The 25,419-nt window shown below is 47.8% G+C and overlaps 1 protein-coding gene across 1 annotated transcript; it reads left to right on the forward strand.

The window, feature by feature from the left end:
* Window positions 1–138: 138 nt before the first annotated feature.
* On the forward strand, window positions 139–25,014 carry LOC135894411 (ADP-ribosylation factor 2). Its single transcript, XM_065422487.1, has 5 exons — window positions 139–206; window positions 15,065–15,230; window positions 19,190–19,300; window positions 21,036–21,160; window positions 23,208–25,014. Exons 2-5 carry the CDS (start codon window positions 15,083–15,085, stop codon window positions 23,367–23,369), a joined length of 546 nt encoding a protein of 181 aa, XP_065278559.1. The 5' UTR covers window positions 139–206; window positions 15,065–15,082; the 3' UTR covers window positions 23,370–25,014.
* The last annotated feature ends 405 nt before the right edge of the window (window positions 25,015–25,419 follow it).

Below are 25,419 nucleotides of genomic sequence, written 5' to 3' on the forward strand. Positions count from 1 at the left end.
GCGGTCCTGCCGGCTGTTTCTGCCCCGCCCCCGACTACTGGTGCTGCTCTGATTGGCTGACCTTGCCCGTCACTCACTTTCTATTGGTCGAAGGGAGGACGTAGGCGGGGATTAGCCGCCCCTTGCCCCGCCCCCCTCAGTCGCCATTTCGTTGCTGGTGCGGCCGGGAGCGGACGCGGCGTGCGGACGGAGCCGGGGCTTGCGGGGTAAGCGCGGCGGAGCGGCGTGGGGCCGGGTCCCGCCGGTTGGGCGCTGCGGTGTCCGTGCGGGCCGGGCCTGGCCGGGGCTCCTGACCCGCCAGCTGCCGGGGTGTCCCGTGAGCGGCCTGCGCGGGGAGCCGGGGCTCAGCCCGCTGCGCTGGGGTCGCGGGGCGGCGGGGCCGGGCCGCTCGGTACAGAGCCGATGGTCCCTCGCGGGGTCTGTTCGTTGCGCCTCGCGGACACCTGCCGTTAGCTCCCCGGGCAGATTCCCCGCCACGCCCCTGCCCGGGGATCGCCGCGCCGCCCGCCCGCCGAGGTCGGTTTCAGTTCTTCTCGCCGCGACAGGCGGGTTCCCTGAATCCAGGTTTCTGTTCACAAAAAACCGCCTCTGTCGAGTGACTGCAGGTGCAAAGTCAAGCTCGTGCAAGTTAGTGGCCCGGCTTACACTTGTGTGTGCAACCTTCATTCTGCTCACGTGTGTGTGTGTGTGTCTGTGACTCCTGTGCCCGGCAGGAGACCGGGGTCCATGTGTGAAGTAAATAACCGTGTAAGGAGACTCTAGCATCATGGCTTGCAATCAAGATTACACGGCTGACAGGAAATCTGGCAGTTCCTAACTTTTGAGTGCTTGGCCTTGCAACCCAGCTAATTTAGGTTTTTGTAACGTTACAGCTAACCATAATCTGTTTTTACCTTTTTAGAAAACATGGGAAACTCTGTAGCAAGCCTAATCTTCCCTGGACGTTCTCTGGTTTCTCTTCTAATGCTGTCTCTCTTCGGGTTTGCATAGGTCTTGAGACTTCCCTGGATACCCAAGTTTCATAAATTTGATAAATTGTGATGTTAGGAACAATAATCCTACATTAGCCTCCAGGGGCTGGACTTAATAGCCCAATCTTTCCCATCGCTAGCTACTTTAATTCTAAGGCAGAGAGGTTCAAAGAGTAGCCCATTGAGACTAGGGAGAGGCACACATGTGACTGAAGTATTGCGAAAGTGGCCCTAGCAAAGCACTTGTTGTGGTAGAAGCTGGCTTTACATGTGAATCTCTGTACTGCAGTATAGAAGCTGTACACACACTAGTCTGTTTTAACTTACTTTGTTACTGCTGGTAGTTATGGGTACAGCCTGAAGAGGACTGTGATCAGATGTTTGGCTGTGTGTATGTTTTCCCCTGTGTGCTGTCCAAGCTCTGCGCAGACAGTTGGCACAGCAGACCTTGAGTGAACTGCTCAATGACCACAAGATCTGTTAAGGTACGAAGGCCACCCAGCCAGGTTTATTGTTGATGAAGCACGGTAATAGCACCTGGCAGACTCTACGAGGATATGAAGACTTGTAACTTAACAAGGGGAATAAATATTCATGTCCATTTTGACTACACATACACTGACCTGGGAGAGCTGTGGTTGCTGTATGTGGAGCTGTGGTTGTCCTGCCTGTCCCCCTGTATGGAGTGGTAGCAGGGCCAGCTCTGGCTTTCTGGCCGCCGCCCCAGGCGCAAAAAAAAAAAACCTGCGGCGCGGCCGGAGCCAGGGTGCAGGGGGACTCCCTGCGCTGCAGATGTGCCTGGGCTAGCAGGGGGAGGGAGCGGGGGGAGAGAGAGAAGGGGGGCGGCCAGGGCTTCAGCAGGGCACTGCCACGCGGCCCCTCCCGCCGTGCCCCCTGCCGGGAGGGCTCCACACCACTCTGGTCGGCTGGGAGGGAAGGACGTGGGCTGCCCTGCCAGACTTGCTGCAGGGCGCTCCCGTCCTCCACGCCGCTGCCCCCTACAGGGCGGCCGGAGCGGAACAACAACAAAAGCGGCCGTGCTGCCCTAGGATTGGGCGGAATGCCGCCTCCTACAAGCTGCCGCCCCAAGCACCAGCTTGCTCGGCTGGTGCCTGGAGCCGGCCCTGAGTGGTAGAGATGCAGCCCTGTATTCCATGTAGAATGTTGGGGGAGGAGGGGGATGTCGTGAGGTGCTAACATGGAGTTCTCCATGGACTGCAAAGGGAGGTGAGCTCAGGATTGTTGAACCTGTAGGTGCACCAGAGTCTGCAACGTCTGTGCTTGCTGCCAGAGAAGACCCATTATGTCCTAGTGCATCTCCCTCTCCTTTTCCTGGGCCTTTCTCCTGTCTGTTCTTTCCTTCTCCATACAGTGTACAATATTCACCCTCCAGGCCCTCTGCTCATGGTCCGATGTAGCACTGGCTTGTGGTATCTCACTGAACATATCCTCCCAAGTCCTCTTCTTTCTTCTCCTTATCTGGCTTAAGCATTCTGTGGGTGTAGAGGGAGACCCCCTCAAGGTCACAACAACAGCAGTAGTGGCAGATAAAAGACACAGAAGTACCATTGTCAGTATAGTCGCAACGGAAGGCAAAAGTTAAGGTTCAGAACTCCCTCCCATTGTTCCTCTGAAGTTTTTAACAAGACCTGTTTATTTGTACTTCAGAGCGCTTGTGCACCGTGCCAGCCATGGTGATTCTGGCCCGCTAGGGGTGAGGGAAATGAGAGAATTGCTCAGTTGCATGAAATTGAGTGTAGGGCAATGCACTGAATACGAGCACTGTGTTCCACAGGCGGTGGTTTTAGCTGATATCTCACTCCTGAGGGTAACAAAGGGACAGAGCACAGCTGCTGCTGGCATCCTGAAGCCATCTGGGCCCTGTACACTGCTAACCTGTTTACTGCAATGGTGCTGCTGACGTTCTCGCCAATTGATGTGGGAAAGTGACCCAGTGTAGAGGAAGAAATAAGGCTGCCATCCCTAGAAACCTTCAGCAGAGGATTGCACAGCACCTCCATGAAAGTTTCATTGAGGTGTCTCAGGAGGATTCAAGGGATATATAGCTCTGTGTACATAAACTGTTCTTCATGACTTCCTCTCCCCACCCAGCCCTCCAACTCTCTAGAGGAATGAAAAGCAGATAACAAGTCTCTGTCGCTTTGTACCACTACCTTTTCCAGTCTGAGTAAATTAGTGAAAAGGTAATAGCTCTGTCCTGCTAAGTTTGGGGCACCATCAATACATCACTGCAATGGGAACTGCACTCACACACTTACCTGAGGTGCCTTCCCCTGCATTGGGCTCACCCATGCTCAAATGACTGGACTGAGGTAGAGTTGCAAACCGGTGTGTCTCAGGCTCCTTGGAGGCATCTATGGCGGTGTGCAGGGTGGTGGTGAGTCCACCAAGTATGGCAGGCAGCTCTTTGTAAGAGTGGCAGTTCTGCATCTTGGCGCTGGATTGACTATTGGCCTCCGTGGTCTTCTGGTCTGCCTGCCGCAGCTCCTTGGCTTTCACGCTGCATTGCTGCTGCTCCCTGTCATAGTCCTTCTCCTGCAATCATCTCCTAGATGGCCACATTTCTACAGCTGATCCATAGCTGTGCCTGCCCAGCTTCTTCTCCCCATGGTCCCAGAAGATCCAATATCTTCTGTCTACTCCAGGCTGGAGTGTGTAGATGGCATGGTCGGCCTGGCAGTTGCACACAACAGTGGAGAGCAGCTAGGTGTGCTTGCCAAGCTGGACAATCAGGACAAGGGATTTCAAAAATGTGTAGGGTTTCAAAGGGTTGGGGGGAGGGCTTCTGGTCTCCTTGATCCCAAGCAATGCAGTTCACAACTGTGACCAGAGCGGTCAATAGCAGGCATTGTGGGACACCTGCTGGAGGACTGTTAAGGTTGACATAGGTAATGCAGTGTCTGCTTGCACTGTGTTAACTTAGTACATCGACCATGGCTCAGCGCCACTTGGAGGTGTTTATTGTGTCGCCATAGGGGCGCTTACATCAGTGGGAGACACGTTTCAGTGTAGACACATGCACAACTAGTTTTATGCAATGCGGCTTATGTCAACCTAACTCTTTAGTGCAGACCAGGCCTTAGCTGGTAAATTTGGTTTGTTCCTTGGTGTTGGCCAAGAAGGCAGCTGTCTAGAAGTCCGTGAGAGACTACTTGAATGCTCTGGGAAGGGAGTGATAAGACACTCCTTCACAGAGGCTCCCTCCAACTGCCTGGCTATGTAATGACTGTCAGCCATGGGTTGCTGCTCTTGTTCTATTTAGTTTCAATAACTTTTAAATGGGCATTGAAATGTTAGATACCAAGAGCATACTGAGATGCATCTCAGCCTCATCCCCCTTCAGGAGCAGCCTCAGCCATGCGGTTTCTCCCTCTGATGCCCATGCTCCTCTATTCCCTGATTTGGGGAGCTGTGCACTGAGGTACAGCAACGCTAGCTCCAGCACCAACGTTCAGTGCCAGGTAAGGCTGCAGCAGGACTTCCCAGCCACCCAAAACTGTAAAAGCTTGAAAATAAGAAGTTGGGGGAGGAAAGCCTACCAATGAGCTCAGCAGTGCGAAGACAAAATAGCTTCCCCAGTGTGAGGAATATGTGACAGTCAGATGTGCTAATCTGATTGAATAGCATGAGGTCACAAGTAAGGTTACGCAGTAGAGCGTGAGTTTGATGAAGTTGGTGTGCATGATTCAGTACCTTTGACGCCACACTGTCTCCCCCCATGGCACCCCTGCACAGCCCTTTGCCTGTTTTTTTTTATTTTCCCCCTCAGCCTGGAATTCTGCATTTCACCCCCCTCAGACCGAGTCTCCCATTCATATGCCCTGAGCAGGTCCAACTGGATTTTGGCCCTGGCTGTACACTTCTTTTGTGAGCCTGTAATCAGTATGAAAATGCAGTGACAGAACAGCCTCTTCAAAACAAAGTGGTTTTTATCCATAGTAACAGAACTGAGAAGAGGGTGAAACAACAAGGCCTATATGTATACTCTCGTACCTAGGCCTATATGTATACTCTCGTACCTAGAGCTTGCAAGTTTAAGTAGGTCCCATTGGTTCAGGCATCCCCCAGCATGCAGGCTGTCTCACCCAGCCTCAGGCAGGGTTTCCTTTTGAGTTTACAGGCTGTCTTATCCATTTCAGGGCTCCTTTGTATGTCCTGGGACCCCTGCATCTCACCAGGGATTCACTATATTGTCTGTTAACTTCTTATTTCTATGCTATTGAGGTTTTGGGGGTGGGGGTATGTCCTGCTTCAGCCTTAACTGTCACAAAAATGGTTGGTTTGTTTTTATTAACACTGTGCTGCTGGAATGTGTTGGCAAAGACCACACTGCTTAGAGCAGGAGCCAAAATCTCCCTAGTTTCTGAGACTGGCTTTGTTAATGACTCACTGCGTGGCTTTAGGTAAACTGCTTAGTCTCTCTCTGCCTCACTTCCCAGAGCTGTAAAATGGGGGTATGGATTTATTTGCCTTTAGTGAGGGCTGGCCTCCAGAGTCCTGCCTGAGAGTAGGGGAGAATAAATGCCATGCATTGTAGGGATCGCATGTTTCTTCTTCGAGGGCTTGCTCATGTTGATTCCAAGTAGGTGTGTGCGCTGTGTGCACAGTCACCAGAAGGCTTTTCCCCTCGCAATACCCGTTGGGTTGGTCCAGGCACCCCCTGGAGTTGTGCCTTCATGGCACCATATATAGGGCCCTGCTGATCCGCCACCTCTTCAGTTCCTTCTTACCACCCGTGACCATTATTGGAGCTGCGTGTCTCTTCTGTTTCGGCAAGCCTTCCCCTAGGTTTCTATTGGTGAAACCTGTAAATAGTTTAGAGTTAAGCTAGTTAGTTACGTTTCTGTTTGGGGGGTATCCCCCCTATTAAGTTTTCCCCTCCCCAGGGATTGGGGTACGCCTCAGTCCCAAGGATTCAAGCCATGCAGGCCCTGCCACAAACCCATGCCAAAGGGTGATCCTCACAAATCCTGTTTGAAATGCCCCAGTGAATCCCATCAGACAGATCGTTGTAGGATTTGCAAGGGATTCTGTCCTAGGAACAAAAAGGAGAGGGACTTAAACAACTCTTCATGGAGGCAGCCCTCTGGCCACAGGCCAATTGGATCTGGCACCCAGCACCTCAGTGTGGAGTGCACCAGTCTCAATTAGAGAGGCTACGGTGCTGAGGAAGGACTCTGTGCCTAGAGACCCCCAGCACCGTCATTCCCTGGTAACTAAGTCCACATCTTCTGTGGCAGCCTGGCACCGCTCCCATTCACTGGTGCCTCACAAGAGGCACAAGAAAACTGATAGAGGGCGCTCGCCCATGGTGAGAGCAACTGGGAGAGAGAGCGCTGCCAGTGTGTGTCCCAAGCCGGGGCACCCAACGCCTACCGCACCGGAGGCAGCACCATCGACTACGGGCCAGTGCCAGTGGACTTCCCCATAAGGGAATGCCAGGTAGAGGAATTGACTCTCCCTTCCACCCCCTGGACATGTTTGAGGCAGCCAGGGAGCTGGTAGCCATGATGCCACCACAATCCCCCGCAAGGCAAGAGAGAGTGCTGGACACAGACCTCTGGCACCACAATGTAGTGCAGCACCTTGCAGAGGCAAGCTGGACATGATGCGGCACCAGTCGCCTTCCCCGCAGCACTGCTCTCCAGCGCCATCTGTATCCGCACCGCCATGGTCTCTGCACTCAGAGTTGCAGTCATCAGAGGCGGAGTCGTAATCTCCAAGTGTAGCCAGCACTGGTCAGAGTGGCACCGCTACAGGCAGGAGACAGCGCGAGCTCCCCCCATGGTGCCTTAGCCAGCGCAGTGGCAGATGCCCACACTATGGCCCTTTTGGACCCCGTGGGCATACCACCAGGCCCAGGGGTCCTATTCCAGAAGCTCCCAGTCTGTCACATCAGAAGGACGGGCTCCTCTACTATCCGGGGACCATTTACCACCGTGCGGCGCCGAGGTGGATGCCGAGATCGACGCCGAGGCCACTATAGAGCTCGGCACCAAGCATGATGACACCGCGTAGGGTGAAACTCACAAGCCAGAGGGTCAGGAGGGCCCGGTATCTCCAAGGGCATCCTCATTTTCCTCCCCTGACGAGGCAGTGGCAGGGATGTCAACCACTCTGCCCCCCATGGACAACAAGGCTCACCAGGAGCTGTTGCGAAGGGTGGCCCAGAACCTTGGCCTCCAAGCGGAGGAGGTGATGGAGTCAGTGGACTCCATGGTGGTTATTTTAGCGCCAGAGGGCCCATCAAATGGGGCATTGCCTCTCACAAAGACTATCCAGGCTGCCACCAAAACTCTGTGGCAGATGCCTGCCTCTATCCTCCCTACAGCTAAGGGGATAGAAAGAAAGTACTTTGTACCCTCAAAGGGGTATGAGTACCTCTTCACCCATCCGCAACCGGGGTCAGTGGTGGTAGCAGCTGCGAATGAGAGGGAAAGGCAGGGTCAAGCAGAGCCCAACACCCAAATCCAAGGACTCAAAGAAGCTGGAGCTCTTCTGCAGAAAGGTGCACTCCTCTGGGAGGCTCCAGTTCAGTATTGCAAACCAGCAAGGGGTCTTGAGCTGTTACAACTTCAACTCATGAGATACCATGACGAAGGTCAAGGAGTTGCTCCCCGCTGACTCTAGACAGAGTTCGCAGCGGTTGTGGAGGAGGGCAAGGCGCTGGCGAGGACCTCGTTGCAGGCCGCCCTGGTTGCGGCGGACTCGGCCACACAAACCATGTCATCTGCTATTGCCATGAGGAGTTGTTCGTGGCTGCATGTCGGCCCTCCCCCCAGAAGTCCAACGAACAATACAGGACTTTCCCTTTGAAGGCTCGGGGCTGTTTTCGAAGCAGACAGACTCCAAACTCCATAGTCTGAAAAATTCAAGGGCAACATTGAAGTTATTGGGGCTGCATACACCAGTCCCACAGGGAAAGAACTTTAAGCCCCAGCCTCCCCTGCATTTTTTACCTGGCACTGCCTAGGAAAGACTACTCTAGGAAGCAGGGCAGGAACAATAGATGTAAGCTACCCCAGCCCCTCGTTCAACCAATGCCAGGGCTCGGCTAGGCAGTCCTCCAGCTCCAAGCCCGCCTTTTTGAGGGTGTGCCCAGGAGCGGTGCACCAGACAGGATCCTGGATCCTTGCTTCCTGAACTGTCATAACCTCAGACTGCTGGGTGCTGCGCATGGTAGAATTGGGATATTCTCGCCAATTCTGTTTCTCCCCTCCCTCCGTTCCCCATCCCTCCTCAGGGACCACTCTCACGAGCAACTTCTTATACAGGAGATGCAAATGCTCCTAAGAGCAGAAGCAGTAGAGGAGGTTCCTCAGGAGCTAAGGGGAAAGGGATTCTACTCCCGATATTTCCTAATCCCGAAAGCCAAAGGAGGTCTCAGACCCATTCTCGACCTGCAAAACCTCAACAGATTCATGTGAAACTTCAGCTTCTTCATGATGTCATTGGCCACCATGATTCCCTCCCTGGATCCGGGGGACTGGTATGCCGCCCTTGACTTGGACGCGTACTTCCACATATCGATTGTCCCGTCTCACAGGAGGTTCTTCCGCTTCGTGTTGAACCGCACTCATCAGTTTACAGTCCTCCCCTTCAGCCTGTCAGCGGCCCCTTGTGTGTTTACCAAGTGCTTGGCAGTCGTCGCCGCCGCCTTCCTGAGAAGACGACAGGTGCAGGTGTTCCCATATCTCGACAACTGGCTTGTCAAGGGTCGCTCCAGGGTGTAGGTAGAGGCGCATGTAAAACTGATACGGTCAACCTTTGACAGGGTGGGTCTATTGCTAAACGTGCCGAAGTCAACCCTATCCACAACCCAGAGGATAGAATTTATAGGAGCAATCGTAGACTTCACTCATGCCAGGGCATTCCTGCCAGAGTCTCGCTTCCGAGCCATTTGCTCCATCATAGAGGACCTCAGGCAGTTTCCCACCGTGATGGCACAGATATGGCCGCATGCACGTATGTGGTTCAGCATGCAAGGCTGCGGCTCAGACCTCTCCAGGCTTGGCTGGCATCAGTATACCGGCTGAACAGAGACAGCCTGGACAAGTTTGGTTTCACTTCCTCCTCTGATATTTGAGTCTCTTCTGTGGTGGCTCAACCCTCAAGCAGTATATGGAGGAGTGTCCTTCTCCAGGCCTCAGCCCTCAATGTCTCAAGTCACGGACTCATCAGTGTTGGGGTGGGGATCACATCTAAGGGCCCTCAGGACTCAAGGTCTCTGGTCCCAAGTAGAGCTCTCATGTCACATCAATGTCAGGGAGCTGAGAGTGGTTCACCTAGCCTGCTAAACTTTCCAATCCCATCTGGAGGGCAGATGTGTATCAGTCATGACGGACAATACAACAGTGATGTTTTATATAAACAGACAGGGTGGAGCACGCTCCTCTCCTATGTCAGGAAGCCCTCAAGCTGTGGGACTTCTGCATAGCCCCCTAAATACACCTAGAGGCATCTTACCTTCCGGGATCCCAGAACGATCTGGCGGACCATCTCAGCAGATCCTCCTCAGCCACAAGTGATCCATTCGTCTGGACATCGTGAACAGCATCTTCCAACAGTGGGGAGTGCCCCATTCACAATGAGACTCCACAGGAAATGTCAGCAATTTTGTTCCTTCCTGAATCACAGCCCGGGCTCAATCGCAGATGCATTTCTCCTTCCCTGGAAGGACCACCTATTGTGTTCCTGCCCTTCCTGCTCATTCACAAAGTCCTGCTCAAGGTCAGAAGGGAAAGAGTGTCCATCATACTGATAACTCCAGCCTGGCCCTGTCCGTAGTCACTCTGATCACCCTGCCACTGGTGCTGGACCTAGTCACTGAGGACCACAGCCACCTACAGCATCCCAACCTTGAGTCTCTCCCCTTTACGGCATGGAAGCTTCATGGCTAAACCCTATGGAGTGGGCATGCTCGGAACCCATTCGAGAGGTCTTCCTCGGCAGCAGAAAACCATCCACTAGAGCTGCATACTTGGCCAAGTGAAAGAGATTTTCAATTTGGGCAATGAAAAGGGTACATCTCCGATGCAAGCATCAGTGCCCTTCATCTGTTGCACTTAAAGAAGCTAGGTCTGGCAGTGTTGTCCTTAAAGGTTCACCTGGCAGCAATCTCTGCATTCCACCCAGGGGTTGACGGTCGATCAGTCTTTGCTAGTCCAATAATGGGCCGCTTTCTCAAGGGGCTAGACATGTTATACCCTCAAGTTCGCCATGCAGTACCGGCATGGGACCTTAACCTGGTGATTTCCAGGCTAATAGGGCCCCCTTTGAGCCTGTAGCAACATGCTCGCTCCTCTCTACCTCTCATGGAATGTGGCATTCCTAGTCACAATAACTTCAGCCAGGAGGGTGTCTGAGCTCAAGGCCTTGACACCTGAACCTCCATATACAGTTTTCTGTAAGGACAAGGCCCAGTTGTGGCCTCATCCAGCCTTTCTGCCTAAAGTCATATCACATTTTCATACAAGCCAGGACGTTTTCCTCTCAGTGTTCTACCCTAAGCCACATGCCAACAGCTGGGAGCAAAGGCTCCATTCCCTAGATGTCAGATGGGCATTGGCTTTCCATATCAAAAGGACAAAACCATTTTGTAAATCAAACCAACTCTTTATTGCAGGATGAAGGGCCTCCGGGTTTGATCGCAGAGAATTTCATCGTGGATCATGTTCTGCATTTGAACTTTCTATGTGCCAGCCCATGTGCTGTCAATGCAGTACACGAGGGTGCAAGCCGCCTCGGCTGCATTCCTGGCACATGTCCCTCTACAGGAGTTTTGCAGGGCTGTGACACTGTCGTCGATCCATACGTTCACCTCACATTATGCCATCACTCAACAGGCCTGGGATGATATAGCATTCGGCAGAGCAGTGCTTCAATCAGCAATTCACTGCGCTCCGATCTCCCCCCTATGGTCTGCTTGGGAGTCACCTACTTGGAATCAACATGAGCAAGCACTCGAAGAAGAAAAGATGGTTACCTACCTTTGGTAACTGTTGTTCTTCAAGATGTGTTGCTCATGTCTGTTCCAAGACCCACCCGCCAACCTCTTTGTCGGAGCAATGCTGTCAAGAAGGAACTGAGGAGGCGGCAAGTCGCCAGGGCCTTATATGCAGCGCCATGAAGGTGCAACTCCAGGGGGTAGCTGGACCGATCTGACAGATACCACTAGGGGAAAAACCGTCTGGCCACTGTGCACGCGGCCCGCACACACCTACTTGGAATGGACATGAGCAACACATCTCGAAGAACAACAGTTACAAAAGACCGGTAACCGCCTTACGTTGTACATAGATCACAGTGGGATTTTGGTGGTACAGAACATAGCACTCCAGTGTCTGAGGTCTTACTAATTTGGGACAGTAACTCCGTGCTCCTTTTAAAGAATGGGTTCCACCAAAAAGTGTCTTTGTTGAAAATCAAAAACTTTAATGCTTTTTGGCTCATCCTAACTTTAAGTATTAAATAGTCTCTAAACTAAGGGATCGTTTCTGCTACTCTTCCTTGTTGAGTCAGCTGCTGGGGATAAATGAGTATTGGTCCTTGGCCCGATAGATATAGTCCTAGCTTCTGCTTGTGTGAAGAGGAATTTTTCCCCCATAAGGGTCCAGCATGAGCTGTGGAGTTTTACAGCCTATGTCAAGCAGGAGGTCGGACTAGATGAGTGGTTCTCAAACTTTTGTACCGGTGACCCCTTTCACATAGCAAGCCTCAGAGTGCAACCCCCCCCCTTATAAATTAAAAACACTTTTATATATGTTTAACACAATTATAAATGCTGGAGGCAAAGCAGGGTTTGGGGTGGAGTCTGACAGCTTGTGACCCCCCCCCCCACATAATAACCTCACAACCCCCTGAGGGGTCCCAACCCCCAGTTTGAGAACCCCTGGACTAGATAATCATAATGGGCCTCTACTGGTCTTAGAAATCATGAATCTATCAAAGGACATTTTTCCACACCACACGTTAGGATGTAGAACTCATTGCCATGTGTTGTTGAGGCCAACCAACTGGAGAACCAACCAGCTATTTGGGTCCTAATATGGTTATGGTTTTGTAAGCAGAGGGGTGGTCCAAAACCATCATGGAGAACAAACAGCCTGTTTTGTCAGGAGTTCATCTCCAGGTCAGCTAAGGAGTAGAATTTGTGCAAAGTTTGACAACCTCCTTTGTAAAGCATGGACATCCAAACTGGACACACATCCAGCAATGGTCTCTCTACTGCTGTATGTATTGATAATAGCACCCCCTACTGGACTTGATACTGTTCATAGAGCACATTTGCTCCCAACTGCTGCATCATCCTGGGGGCTTATTCAATTCATTATGCACCTTTGGTTGCCACTGTCTAACACGTACAAAATATAGCTTGATAATGAAAGGTTTTAAATCCCTGGGGAAACACTTTTTCAAGAGCTGCTGCTAATAGAAAGTGCTAGCATGCAATGATTAGACATTGCAAAGTCAAGGTGCCATGTCATCCTCTAACAATGTCTTTAGTTTATATTTTCATCCTTAATATGGCTTCCCCTTTTGATAGCATTCTAACGTGCATGAATAGCTTGTTTTCATGCCATCTTGGTCTGCATTCTGATTCATCATAACTGGATTGCTGTCTTCCCCTTACATGAGATCTAGATCTCAGACTTACAGTCCCACCTACAGCATCTGCTTGTGCTACTTTTCAGTTTCTCTTGGACTGTAGTCCGTCACACTCGTCAGATGGATGCTGACTTTAGTCTCCTTTGGGGTGTTTTGTTTTATAAAACCAAAGTCTGGTGCCCTCCATGCACCAAACCGGGAACAGCACTGGCAGTAACTGACCTGCATTGTGCTGCCTCCTATACCAAGAGGTGATGATCATTAGGAGCTACAGTGATTGCCTCCCTGATCATTTGCTGATTGGATTTTAGGCTGAGCCTGCCCAGAGTTCCAGTTGTGGGGGCTGCTTATGACATGGGTGCTTGACCTATTAGGAATTGGGCTGAGATGATCAGTGTTTCAGTTGGGTGATAACTTCAGTTTGTATCTGGCTAAACTAAGTAATGGTGAGAGGCTCTAGTCCCACTGCCAATTGCCTGACAGTTTCCCCTGGCTGCTCTTCCTTTTATGGGTCATGGTTTTTGTCAGGGTTTTAATTTGTACCTGGTGGATTTTGTACTTTCTCCCACAGTCTCAGGTGGCATGCGCACTCCAAAATGTAACATGAGGTTTAGTTTAGTTTGAGCTAACAGCCAAGTTGGAAGCTAGCTGAGGATCTACCTCCTTTCCCTTTTCTTGCTTTCTCCCTTTCTCCCTTCAGAATCAATAGCATCCCAAACAGTAGATAGTAGATTTGCTATTTTCCAAGCCTTACACCTCTACTGCCATTCCATGCTTGATTTCTCTGAATACTGCAGGACCCTCCTCCTGTGGCAGACTAAACCACCAGATTCTGTCTCTGTAGAAACCCCGAGTCACCTGCCTTGGTTTCATTCACCATTGTCCTTTCTCAGTCCCCAAAGAGTGATCTTGCATTGACTCCAGAGTTCAGAAATACTAGTCGTGAGCTACCCATGAAGGCCTGGAAATCACAGCTTTCAGGGAATGAGCATTAATGTTCTAGCCTATCATACCAAGCTGCTATGCATAGAGTTGCCAAGGGGGTTAGTTTTAATAAAAATCTGTTTGATTAGCACTCAGAAATGTCAGTTACTACTCGGACTGCCTGGGACAGCTAATGATCTTGTCTGAACAAATACATAGTGGGGGAAATGCATGATTCCTGGAACCCCCTCTCCACTGGGACTCCCAAAGTTGACTCTTGCGGTATTGCAATGAGTAGGAATGTAGTTTGAATTTTTTTACTCTGAAAACGTATATGCAAATAGGATTACAGCATACTCTGTTTGTGGTGCAACAGGGGAAAGGGAGATGTTTAATTCCAAGGCGCACCTACATTTTGCAACACAAGTCTCAGCTGATCGTTCAACAGGAACCTTATATCTGCCCCCTTATTCTATTGTTATAAATTAAACACAGACGCATATGTGCTCTCACTTGGTTGAGCAGAAATTGTGTTGAAGTCAACCAGCGATTAAAATCCTGCATTTGCTCAGCTTTTTCCTTATGGTAGTTAGTTGAATACAGTGTCTGTACGCTGCAGTTCACTGCTTTACAGGCAGGGTGCTGTGCACCTGTTTTAAATCTATAAGGCAATGAGCAGACTCATTGTGGGTGTGGTTAGATGTTGGCTGTGGGTGTGTTCATTCAGGGTGCTGTCTCAGCTCTGCGCAGATAGTGGAGATAGCAGACCTCAGTTAAACTGCCCGATAAATCCACAGACCAGGTTTTAAGCGAAGGCACCTGGCCAGGTTTATTGTTGACGGAGCACGGTGATAGCACCTGGCAGACTCTACGAGGATACTAAGACCTGTCTGCCTGTGACCATGGACTCAGCTCAGTCAATGGCAGGACTTTCCACTGCCCCCCTCGGCTGACCAAAGACACTCCCTCTGAGATACATTTTATACCCCGATACAAACAAGTTGGTACTGCCCCTTTGCCATAGTTAGTTACTGACCCCTGACGTCGATAGTTATCACCCATCATCTTGTACATGTTGGTTTGATCAAAACGTCTCTATTCTGTGCTGTCATCCTGACTTTATCTTTTAGGAGGGGTCAGTGTGTTTCTGTTATCTAGGGGAATGGTTTTTGTACCATCCTTGATATCAGGGTGTTCTGGTACCTCTTGATATCGGGTTGTGTTTGCGCACAAGTACTCTATGACTAGCACTTCTTAGGAACGTGTATTTCTGCAATATCAATCAGCCCTGTTCTTGCCAAATTCTGTGAGTAAGTCCTGCCTCATACAAGGGCTTATGTCTCAGGCTCTCTTCCTAATACAGCGGGGGTGGAGGAGAGATGCAATCATTAATCCTGTCAATCTGTATTGGGTGGTTAAGAATCATTCTCAGATTGCATGTAAGCAGGAATTCTCCGTAGATGGGACACCTATACAGAGATTGTCTCTTGCACCACACTGAGGCATGGGGAGCTGCTAAATCAATCTCTTTTTCTTAACAGAGAACATAACCAACTACAATGGGGAATGTCTTTGAAAAACTGTTTAAAAACCTTTTTGGGAAGAAAGAAATGCGAATTCTCATGGTAGGTCTGGATGCAGCAGGAAAAACCACCATCCTTTACAAACTTAAGCTGGGGGAAATTGTGACCACCATCCCAACAATAGGTAGGTTTTACTAATGTACTGACTCCATTAGAGATGTGTGCAGTAAGGGAACGTAATCAGAGATTCACAGGGACTTTCTGACACACCAGTTTGTGAGCACTGTTGTGCCTTATCCCAGGTCATGTAGTGTGAGTTGAGAGTGGCCAGAGGAACCTGGTCTTAGAGCAGAGAGTTAAGACGCTTCTCTAACTTCACTGTAATGAGCCCTGATTCTAAAAGGAGCAGAAAACCGCATCCTAACGCCAATGTTAAATGTTTGTTTGGTTAATGGGATGCATGGACTGAAATTTACAAAGAGGTAATATGGTCTAATCCTTCAGACTGGGGATTAGGAAATGGGAGATATGGGTTCTGTTCCCAAGTCTGTCAGAGACTCTAATCTTGGGCTAGAGATGTAAAAGGTTAAACTGTTAACCAGTAAGCATTAGGCTTACTGTTAACCGGACCTTAACCGTTATCCCCTGCAGCAGGCCATGCAGGGGCCACGGGGCGCGGCCAGGCCAGAGCGACCCAGGCCATGGTGTGTGGCCTGGTGGGGCCCCAGCCTCAGCAGGACCCTAGCCCCTGCCGCCCTGCACTGGCCTGCCGTGGGAGTGACATCAGTTAACCATTAACCAGTTAAATTATACAATTTTAATAGTTTAACTAGTTAACTTTTTTAACCAATATTTACATCCCTACCTTGGGCCAGGGTGGATTGATTTAAAACAAGGCAATTTAAATCACCAAGTGGAAAGCATTGATTTTAATCACCTTTTCTGGTTGTACTTCCTTTATTTTTCAAAGAAAGGTGCATTCTCATTGGTTTATATAATCATTAAAACATGTTGATTTACAACTAAATAGTCTTTACACTAGATTTGGTAAATCTTTTTGCTACATAGGAGCATTTATTTAAGCAATTATATAGCTTAATATTTTCAGCTTCTTATTAATTATACAATTTTAGTATGTTAGAAAATGGTAAATGATATGTTGCTTATTAAATAATTAATTTTTCTCATGATTTTTGTCAAGCTGCATTAGGATGGCAACTGGAATTTTATTAAACACCCAACAGCATGTACAATTTATTAAACAAAACAACATTAAATGTTTGGATACATAAATTTCTCATATCAAAACATGTTTCACATTTACAACTAAATGATTTATTAAAGGAACAGAAGAATTAACTGTAGTCAGTGAATTAAACTGATTACTTCAGGTCAGCCTGAGAAAAATTCCAAATGTGTAAGTGAAAGCAACTGGCGCTTAACTTCCTACTCGCCTAAGCCTCTTGGAAATGAGACAACAGTCTCCTAAGTTATTTAGCTATTCTTCAAACTTTAAAACAACCAGATCTCATCCCCATCCTCCTTATTTTCATTCGTAGTCTGGAAGAGACACACAGCTTTCTCGTTTTTTCAACTCCCAGTTGATTTCTCAACTTTGAATTAGTCCAAATTTAAAAAAAAAAAAAAAAAAAAAAATCTTCCTGTGCCTGCAAAAGAGGCAACTGCTGTCAGAAGCTGAGTTAGCCCTTCAACAAACTCTGGTTCCAGGTGCTTAGCTAGTGACTTCCACCAGTTCATTAGTGGGACTTTTTTTAAAACATCAGCCAATACCTACTGCTTGAATGGTCCCCTCCAGCCCTGATCTCTGTTCTGGTCGGTATGACTGAGAGGTGATTATTAGATGCCCATGTCATAGCTGCAGGTTCTTCTGCAGCAGCTAGGCATCTACCCTGGTACTCTGGGTTGAGACTATTAGCAAGAAAATCAGATGGAGCAAATGCGTGAGCCACCTGCTTCTTTAGTGCCTGCTGCTTAACTCTGTTGGTGCCTCTGTCTTTCTTCACTGGCTCTTGAAGTTCTTTCCAAATTTCAGCAGCAGCAGAGTAGCAATTGTTCTACAGTTTGTTCCGGGCTGTGGAAATAGGTTTCAAGATATTCAGCACATCTTCTGCATTTCTCTTTAGCCCACTGTTGACTACTTTGCCTGCAATAGTTTCCTCTTTTTTGTTTCCATTTTCTTCACAAATTATCATCCGAGTAAGCCAGTTCTTAATAAATAGCCGATGAAGTGGGCTCTAGCCCACGAAAGCTTATGCCCAAATAAATTTGTTTGTCTCTAAGGCGCCACAAGGACTCCTCGTTGTTCTAGCTCAAAACCGTCACTCAGTGAATTTCAACAACGTTTTCCTTTATTCCTGGAGTTGTTCTGAAGTTTAAAAGATGCATCAAATGAGCACTGCCCCCATTTTATTACAAGTTTCAGGTTCCCTTCATTCTCCATCTAGATTTTGCTACATTTGCAGCATGACAAAGCTATGCACTTGATATTGGAATTTTTGTTCACTGTTCATTATAGCTTTCACTGCTATCCAGGCACTTCCTGATGTATCCGTTGTTTATCTTATAGAAACAACCCCATCTTCCGTTGCCACACAAACACGTATTACTGGACTGTTGTGTACATTGCTCCACCCATCAAGACTCAGATTAACGAATGTCCCATCAATGTGTTTTGCACACTTCCTTCTCAGACCGTGTATCCAGCAACCTTCCAGCTCTGCTGGGTGGAGTGTAGCCTGGTCGTAATGATTGAACCATGTCAATGAAATGTTTGTTCTGAAACCAGACAAAAGGGAAAAATTGTTCCATGAATGAACCAAACACATTTTTCATCTAATGGAGTCTGGCTGGAATTTGCTGGTCATGCTTATGAACTCATCTATGGTTTTTCTGAGTGATGGTTTCTTTTTTTGACACTCAGGAAATCTACTGTCTGATGTGTGTTTAGTTACAGCTCTGCTGGTGGGACCAGCAGATGGTGACGCTGTAGATATTGCAAATGATAAGCGTTCGATCCCCTTGCGTCTAAACCTAGACCATCGAAACAAAATGTTTATTTAAAAAAAAGGCAGTCACTCTGACTATTACTCAGGGCACTGCTTTTTAAAAAAAAAAAAAAAAAATTGTCAATGAAAGATTCCTCCTACTACAGCCGTTTGTATGACTGTTTAAATGATATAACTTATTCTAAACCCAGTTTGATAGGGAAAATAATAAATCATATTGATTATTTAAATCAATCTAACCCCCTATCTCAAGCAACATACCAAACAGATTGGGGGGAAAAAATAATGTTAAAATTCATAAAGTCCTAATAAAACTGTACTTTTGAAGAGGAAATCTTCCCCTAGGATGGTTGACTATGTTGAGCAATAGAAGTCCAGCAGTGACAGTGAAAACTGATAAATACTCCTACAACAAACATTTTGAAATTCATAAGTAAGTAATCCACCAAAAACACACTTATGACAATCTGAATGATCACTTACAAGCACAGTAAGACAGGGTTGGCTGTCCATAAGAATGGTGCAGAGATAAGTTTACTAACCAGTTGATCCAGATTTTTCAGACACATCCACTTCATCTTCAAAGTCCTTGCCTTCTGAGGAGCGTTTTCATTGTCATTTTGTTCTGACAACAAGGCCTTGGATTTTTTGTTGCACTGTTTACATTTGGCCCATGTTCCTTTTTTGAAGGAAATATTGAAATATTCTCAAATAGGGCCTCTTACGACCTGCAGCCATGGCATTTTTTCTCCAGTTCCCTCCAGATTCCATTGCATTTCTGAGCAGACATGAGGCACTTACTCCAGACTGTGGGCAAAATTCTATCTTGGGAGAATTCGTTTTCCTACCTTCCTTGCAGTTTCAGTTGACTATGATATTCAGTTTAGATTAGAAAATATAGTGTTGCTGTGTGCTATCAAATAACTGTCACATTCTACTTCAGAGGTGTCTGTATTTAAATGGTGACCCTTGCCTAGCTCTCAGATGTTAAGGCTTAATACTTAAAAAGCTCTTTGAGCTCCGTGGATGAAAGGCAATATAGCAGTGCAAAGTCTACTTCATCTTTATTGGCTTGGGCTATATTTAAATTCCAGTTCTCTGACTCTCTCCCATGCAGGTTTCAATGTGGAGACTGTAGAATACAAAAACATAAGCTTCACAGTCTGGGATGTGGGGGGCCAGGACAAAATCAGACCCCTCTGGCGGCACTATTTCCAGAACACACAAGGTAAGTGCATATTTAAACTGCATACATACTGTAAAGGTCACACATCTAAATGCTGTCCGCCTTGTGCATGTGACTGTTCAGGCCTCAGCCGTGGCTTCTCTAAGCCAACAAACATCAGTCTTGTGTTTGGTCTTTCACTTCCCCCTCTGTGCCACTCCTTAACTCTTTACCTAATTGGGGAGTGGCTGCTATGGTCTCCATAGTTAAGGTTACTGTTTAAACACTTTTAGAAACCACTCTTACCTGCCACACACACAGATCAGTATGACTGATGTGGCAGTTCAGAGCCTTTTGTGCAAGTCCCAGGTAATTTAGTGACGGGTTTCCTGAGATATAGCCCACACCTGCAAAATGGCCTATTTAAGAAATGCTTTTATTTGTGCAGAGATGGGGGGGGCGTGGAGGCCTGGGAAAGGATCCACATGCAGTTTATATTGCTGGATGCCCTCTGAATTTTAGCACCTCGCTCTGTAAACAAGCTCAAACTAAGGCTTAGTGTTGGAGTTTAGTTTTTGGCTCTGCAGAGCAAGTTGCTGGACTACAGTGAGCCATGCATGTTTTACAGAGGCTGAGGGAACTGGGCGTATTTAGTCTGCAGAAGAGAAGAATGAGGGGGGATTTGATAGCTGCTTTCAACTACCTGAAAGAGGGTTCCAAAGAAGATGGATCTAGACTGTTCTCCGTGGTAGCAGATGACAGAACAAGGAGCAATGGTCTCAAGTTGCAGTGGGGGAGGTCTAGGTTGGATATTGGGAAACACTATTTCACTAGGAGGGTGGCGAAGCACTGGAATGGGTTACCTAGGGAGGTGGTGGAATCTCCTTCCTTAGAGGTTTTTAAGGTCAGGCTTGACGAAGCCCTGGCTGGGATGATTTAGTTGGGGATTGGTCCTGCTTTGAGCAGGGGGTTGGACTAGATGACCTCCTGAGGTCCCTTCCAACGCTGAGATTCTATGATTCTACAGTCCTGTGCACTCTACTCCTTAGATGACCCGAAGATGCACTGCTGACAAAACAGGCAGTTTAGTGATGGTTTTACGCTGCCTCTCTGCTTACTAGGCCATAAAAACATTGGGAGACCCAAATTGCTGGTTGGTTGTCCAGACAAAACTTAACTGTGTCCCAGAACCATATGATGCTGCAGCTTTGCTTGTGGCAGCAATGGCCCAGGTTAAGAAGCATTACTTTAAAAGGCCTACAAAGAGGCAGCAGGGTTAACTTTTTCTTGCAGCCTGTAGTAGAAATTGTGTCCCAGTTTCAATTTGACGCTTTCAGACGTTGGGGTCTTTGGTTAAATAAGAGTGGCTGGGATGACGTATTATCCATACTCCAACTTGACTTGTGTTTTATCAGGAGTGGAAGCTTGAGGAATTAGCCTTGCACAAGGTGAAAATTGATAATCTTTGGCTATGTAATTGAAAGGACATGTTAGCTAACTTTTTCTTTATCTAAGAACTAGGTCAAAGAGTGATGGAGGACAGGTCCATCAGTGACTATTAGCCAAGATGGTCAGGGACACAATCCCATGCTCCAGATGTCCCTAAACCTCCAAGTGCCAGAAGTTGGAACTGGTCAGGAGGGGTGGATCACCTGAAATTGCCCTGGCTGTTCATTCCCTCTGAAGCATCTGGCCAGTGTCAGAGGATACTGGGCTAGATGGACCATTGGTCTGACTCAGTATGGCCCTTCTTACATGACCTAGTTATTACTGAACACTGATTGCATCTCTCCTCTAGGCTTAATCTTTGTAGTGGACAGCAATGATCGGGAGAGAGTGAATGAAGCAAGAGAAGAGCTCACCAGAATGTTGGCAGAAGATGAGCTCCGCGACGCTGTTTTACTAGTGTTTGTAAACAAACAGGTGAGGTGTTTCCTGATCCCTGCTTTTTCTAGGTCTTTGTGGGTGGCCCTTGTGATTGCTAGCATTGGCAGTCTTTAAATCTTCTGCAAGATCTGCTCTAGTTCAAAAGGAATTATTGTGGAGCAGTTCCAGGACCTGTACTACACAGGAGGTCAGACTAGAATTGATCACAGTGGTTGCTTCTGGCTCTGGAATCTATAAATCTATGATCCTAACCAGGAAGAGGTTCCAGGCTAGACAATGAACTGGCTGTGGGGAATGTTCCAGTTCTTACTAAATAAACTAAAATTATTTAGCTTCTGAAACTGGAACTACCCTATGAGTTCTTGCTAGTGCACAGTGCTGGTGCAGTCTCTGCCTGGGAGAGATTAGGTGGGGTGGGGGAAGAACTCTGCATATGTGAGATTGATGTTCTGGGACGACTTGTAATTCAGCCTTGTGAAATTTGTTTGTTTGATTGATGTTCTGGGGAGAGTACATTTTAATTTAGTGGAGCAAATATTCTTAGCATCTTCATTATCCTCAAATGGGCAAATGGTATTTGTACCTGAGCTGGTAACATTTCAGTTGTTCTTGCGAGGCTGATCTGTTGTCACTCTGCCCCACTCCTGCTGTCAATGTCTGGATTAGATTCTTCCAGTGACACTCAACTCTCCAGTTAAAATTTGCTTGTAAACCATGGCAGCCTTGCAATACTTGCTTGACATTCCCGCTGGTTCTTCCAGCCATTTTGCCTACCTGCTTAGGAATGTAGGAATCAGTGAATAGTTCATTAGCGTGGCAGGCACAGCAAATCCAAATGACAACTCAGACCTGTTCATACTGAAATTCATAGTCCGGCATATGCTCCTCTCCCCATCATAGCAGACTTCAGTTATTTGCTTCACTTTCATCTAAAGCTTTCAGATGTCCCTAAAAACACATCAAGTAAATTGGGTAGCAGATAGGTGGGGTCCTGAATCAGTGTTCCCTCTAATGTTTTCCATCCATGTGCAGAATGAATTTTGTTATGTGCACCAATATCGAGGTATGTGCAGATGTGCGCCACCAGTAGAAACACAAATCCTAGATATAATATATACTTTTAAAAAGTTACCATAGGGATAATTACTCCAGCCAGGACAGGTTAGGCATTTTACAACTCACTACTCAAAATTAAATTTAAGCATAAGAAAAATTATGAAATGCACAGACCAGTCAAAAAACTAAAATAACAGCAATGTGAAAGAATAAAATTAGAGAATATATGTGCATTGCAAGAAGTACCAACAATACAAGTATGTGTTAGGAGGTGAGTGTGAAAGCGTGTGTGTTGGGGACAGAGATAGTGGGGGGTTTGGAGAGACAGACGGGGTGTGTGTATGTAGAGAGACAGATGGTGGAGTGTGTGTGGAGAAAGATGGGGATGGGGGGAGCATGGGGGTGTGACTGTATGAGAGACGGTGGGTGGGTGTGACAGACAGATGGGATGTATGACAGAGATTGTGTGTCTAAGACAGTGACTGTGTGAAGAGAGACAGACTGGGGTGTGTGTGTGTGTGTGTGTGTGAGGAGAGGCATGGTGGGTGTGTGAAGAGAGGCAGAGATTGTGTGTCTGAGACAGTGACTGTGTGTGTGTGACGCGTGAACGCTGCCCCTTTAAGTAGATCGGCACTCACCAGTCTGACGCCTGCTTGTACAGACACAGCAGCAGCTGCCAGCAGCTCCATTCCACATTCTACTCCTGAGTCGTGTCCCGTCCCCTCCCCCCCGCTCTGCAGAGATGGGGTACATGGGCAGGGGGGACACCCTGACTTAAACCTCCCCCACCCCCACTCTGCGCAGGAGGCTCCCAGGAGCAGCTGGCCTGGAGCTCCAAGGCAGAGGGCAGTGTGGCAGTGGGGGAGGGGCACCTGAAGTACACAGCACTTGATTGACTGCTGAGCGGCTGCACGGATGCACAGCTTAGAGGGAACACTGGTCCTGATCAGCCTGTCTTGTCTTTATGGTGCGCGCGCACATAAGCATTTTTAGTTATAACATTGTATGTGATTAAACTTCCCTTTAGGACCTTCCCAATGCTATGAATGCTGCAGAGATCACAGACAAACTTGGCTTGCATTCCCTTCGTCAGAGGAGCTGGTACATCCAAGCAACATGTGCCACCAGCGGAGACGGGCTTTACGAGGGATTGGACTGGCTCTCCAACCAGCTCAAAAATCAGAAGTGATCAATTCCCCGAGCAGCTCATGAGAACCAGCCAGCCTCTGCTATGTGTGTGTGTGTGTGTGTATGTCAGAGGGAGAGAGAGAGAGAGATCACACAGGTGTGTGCGTCTGGGAGTGGGAGCAGCTTTCTCACACAGTGCCTTAAACATGCTGTAAAATAAAACCAATAGTATTCTATTTTAAACACTACCTTCCATAGCTTTGAACATTGCATTTTTACACCAGCAAGCGGAACTTAGGGGATTCTATGGGACATGATTGGAAAAAGGAGCCTCGGCACTTGAAGGACAAGAAAACCTGGCGTGTAAAACGAGTTGTTATTGCAGTTGTCTTGTGTGAGTTTTGTGTTTCCCATTATCAGTGCAGCCTGTTGTAGTGTACAGTTTGATCTCCTTCCTTCCTTCATTTTTCAGTAGAAACATAATTTTACTCTCTGAATGTTGCCATGGGACTATATACCAGCATGTTACTCAGTATTTCAAACCCCTGACCCAGGCATCCTTGTGTAGAGCGAGATGTCTCTTCCAGTTCAGTTGAACAGTAGCATAGACAGTGTGTTCTGTGGTGGGAACTGTGTAATTTACTCTGCTGTGTGTAACATACCTCATTGTAAAGTAATTTGGGGGGTTGTGTTGCTTCTTTGGATCAAGGTTTCCCCAGCTCCAGTCATAGATTAGCCCCTCTAGCTAATTCCTCGCTCGTGGGATGGCAAAAGCTCAGCTGGGGAGTGAGACTTGAGAGGGGATCAGACTTCTGCACAGGCCAAGTGACGTATTTCTCAAATGACCTTAGTTACTGGCATTATGTGAGCATCTCCATCGGCAGGCTGGAAATGAGGCTTCCGAGATCACTGCTCCCACTCCTGCTTTGTACAAAACGTCCTACGTTCACTGGGAAGGGCTAGCGATGTCTTGTACGGTTATCTAGTCTAACAAGTAGGGTTCCTGCAACGGAGATAAACCTAATCAGTCTGTGAACGTCAGTAATTTGGTGTCAAGGGGGAGAAAGGAATCTAATGATAGAGGGGATTTGGGAGACTAGACTGGAGCAGCCTGGGCTAGTGCTGTGTAAGCAATTCTCATGTCCGAAAAATCCATTCCAGTTTCAGCAAAACATGTGATTTGGCAAACACTGCTCTGTATCGGATAGTCCTTTTGACCCACCAGATGACAACGGCCAGAAGTACTCTTACCACACTTGTGTTTGCATTTCCCCCCTGAAGTCTCCACTATCCCCTCATCCCTTTTGGTCACAATGTGGAAGAAAAGGCTGGTGCCTCTTCTGCCATTGACAGTAATGCTTTGCACAGGCTCAGTGAACAGAATGTGCAGTTACTCTTTTGACTCCTTTTAAAAAAAAAAAAAAAAAAAAAATTTTTTTTTTAAAAACCTTCTAGCTCTTGGAAGGGGAGAATGTCAGTCTTTTAACCATTTGAAGCTACTTAGACTATTGAGAAAATGAAGCAGAAATGTCTTTTTAATAGAAAAGTTTCATATATTCATGTTCAAAAGTGTATGTCTATAAAAATACAATGTGGGGAGGGAAGCGAAGTGTGAATCGGATACAAGCCAAATGTGGATTTGGTTTTTGAACCATGTTGTAACTTCTCTGAGAAGTGCACTGTAATAAAGAGAATCTGTCTTGGAATGAGGAGTGGGCTTGTGATTGATGGTAGCCATGTGCTTTTGCACACGTGGATCCCTGTCGACAGTCCAAACTAAGAACACCAATCTCATTCCTGTAGTTCCTCCTTATCTACTGATCGAGGAATCCCCACCCTCTTGTCCTGTTCTCCCCGTGCCATGCTCAAGGGAGCTAGTAGGTACAAAGTTCTTGAATATGACACAGATTTGCTCTGGGAACACGCTCTGAGAACTTTGGTAACTTGTCTGTTCCTGCTGCAGGACTGGAAGTGTGTGTGTGTGTGTGTGTGTGTGTGTGTGTGTGTGCAGTAGAGCATCTGTGCTCTGCACTGCCCCAGCCCAAGGAGCTAGACAGACAATAGAAAATGCATTTGGGAGGGCTGGAGGAAGCTGCCTTTTTGTGAAAGAT

Source organism: Emys orbicularis, chromosome 25 (assembly GCF_028017835.1).
Source record: "Emys orbicularis isolate rEmyOrb1 chromosome 25, rEmyOrb1.hap1, whole genome shotgun sequence".
NCBI lineage: Eukaryota > Metazoa > Chordata > Testudines > Emydidae > Emys > Emys orbicularis.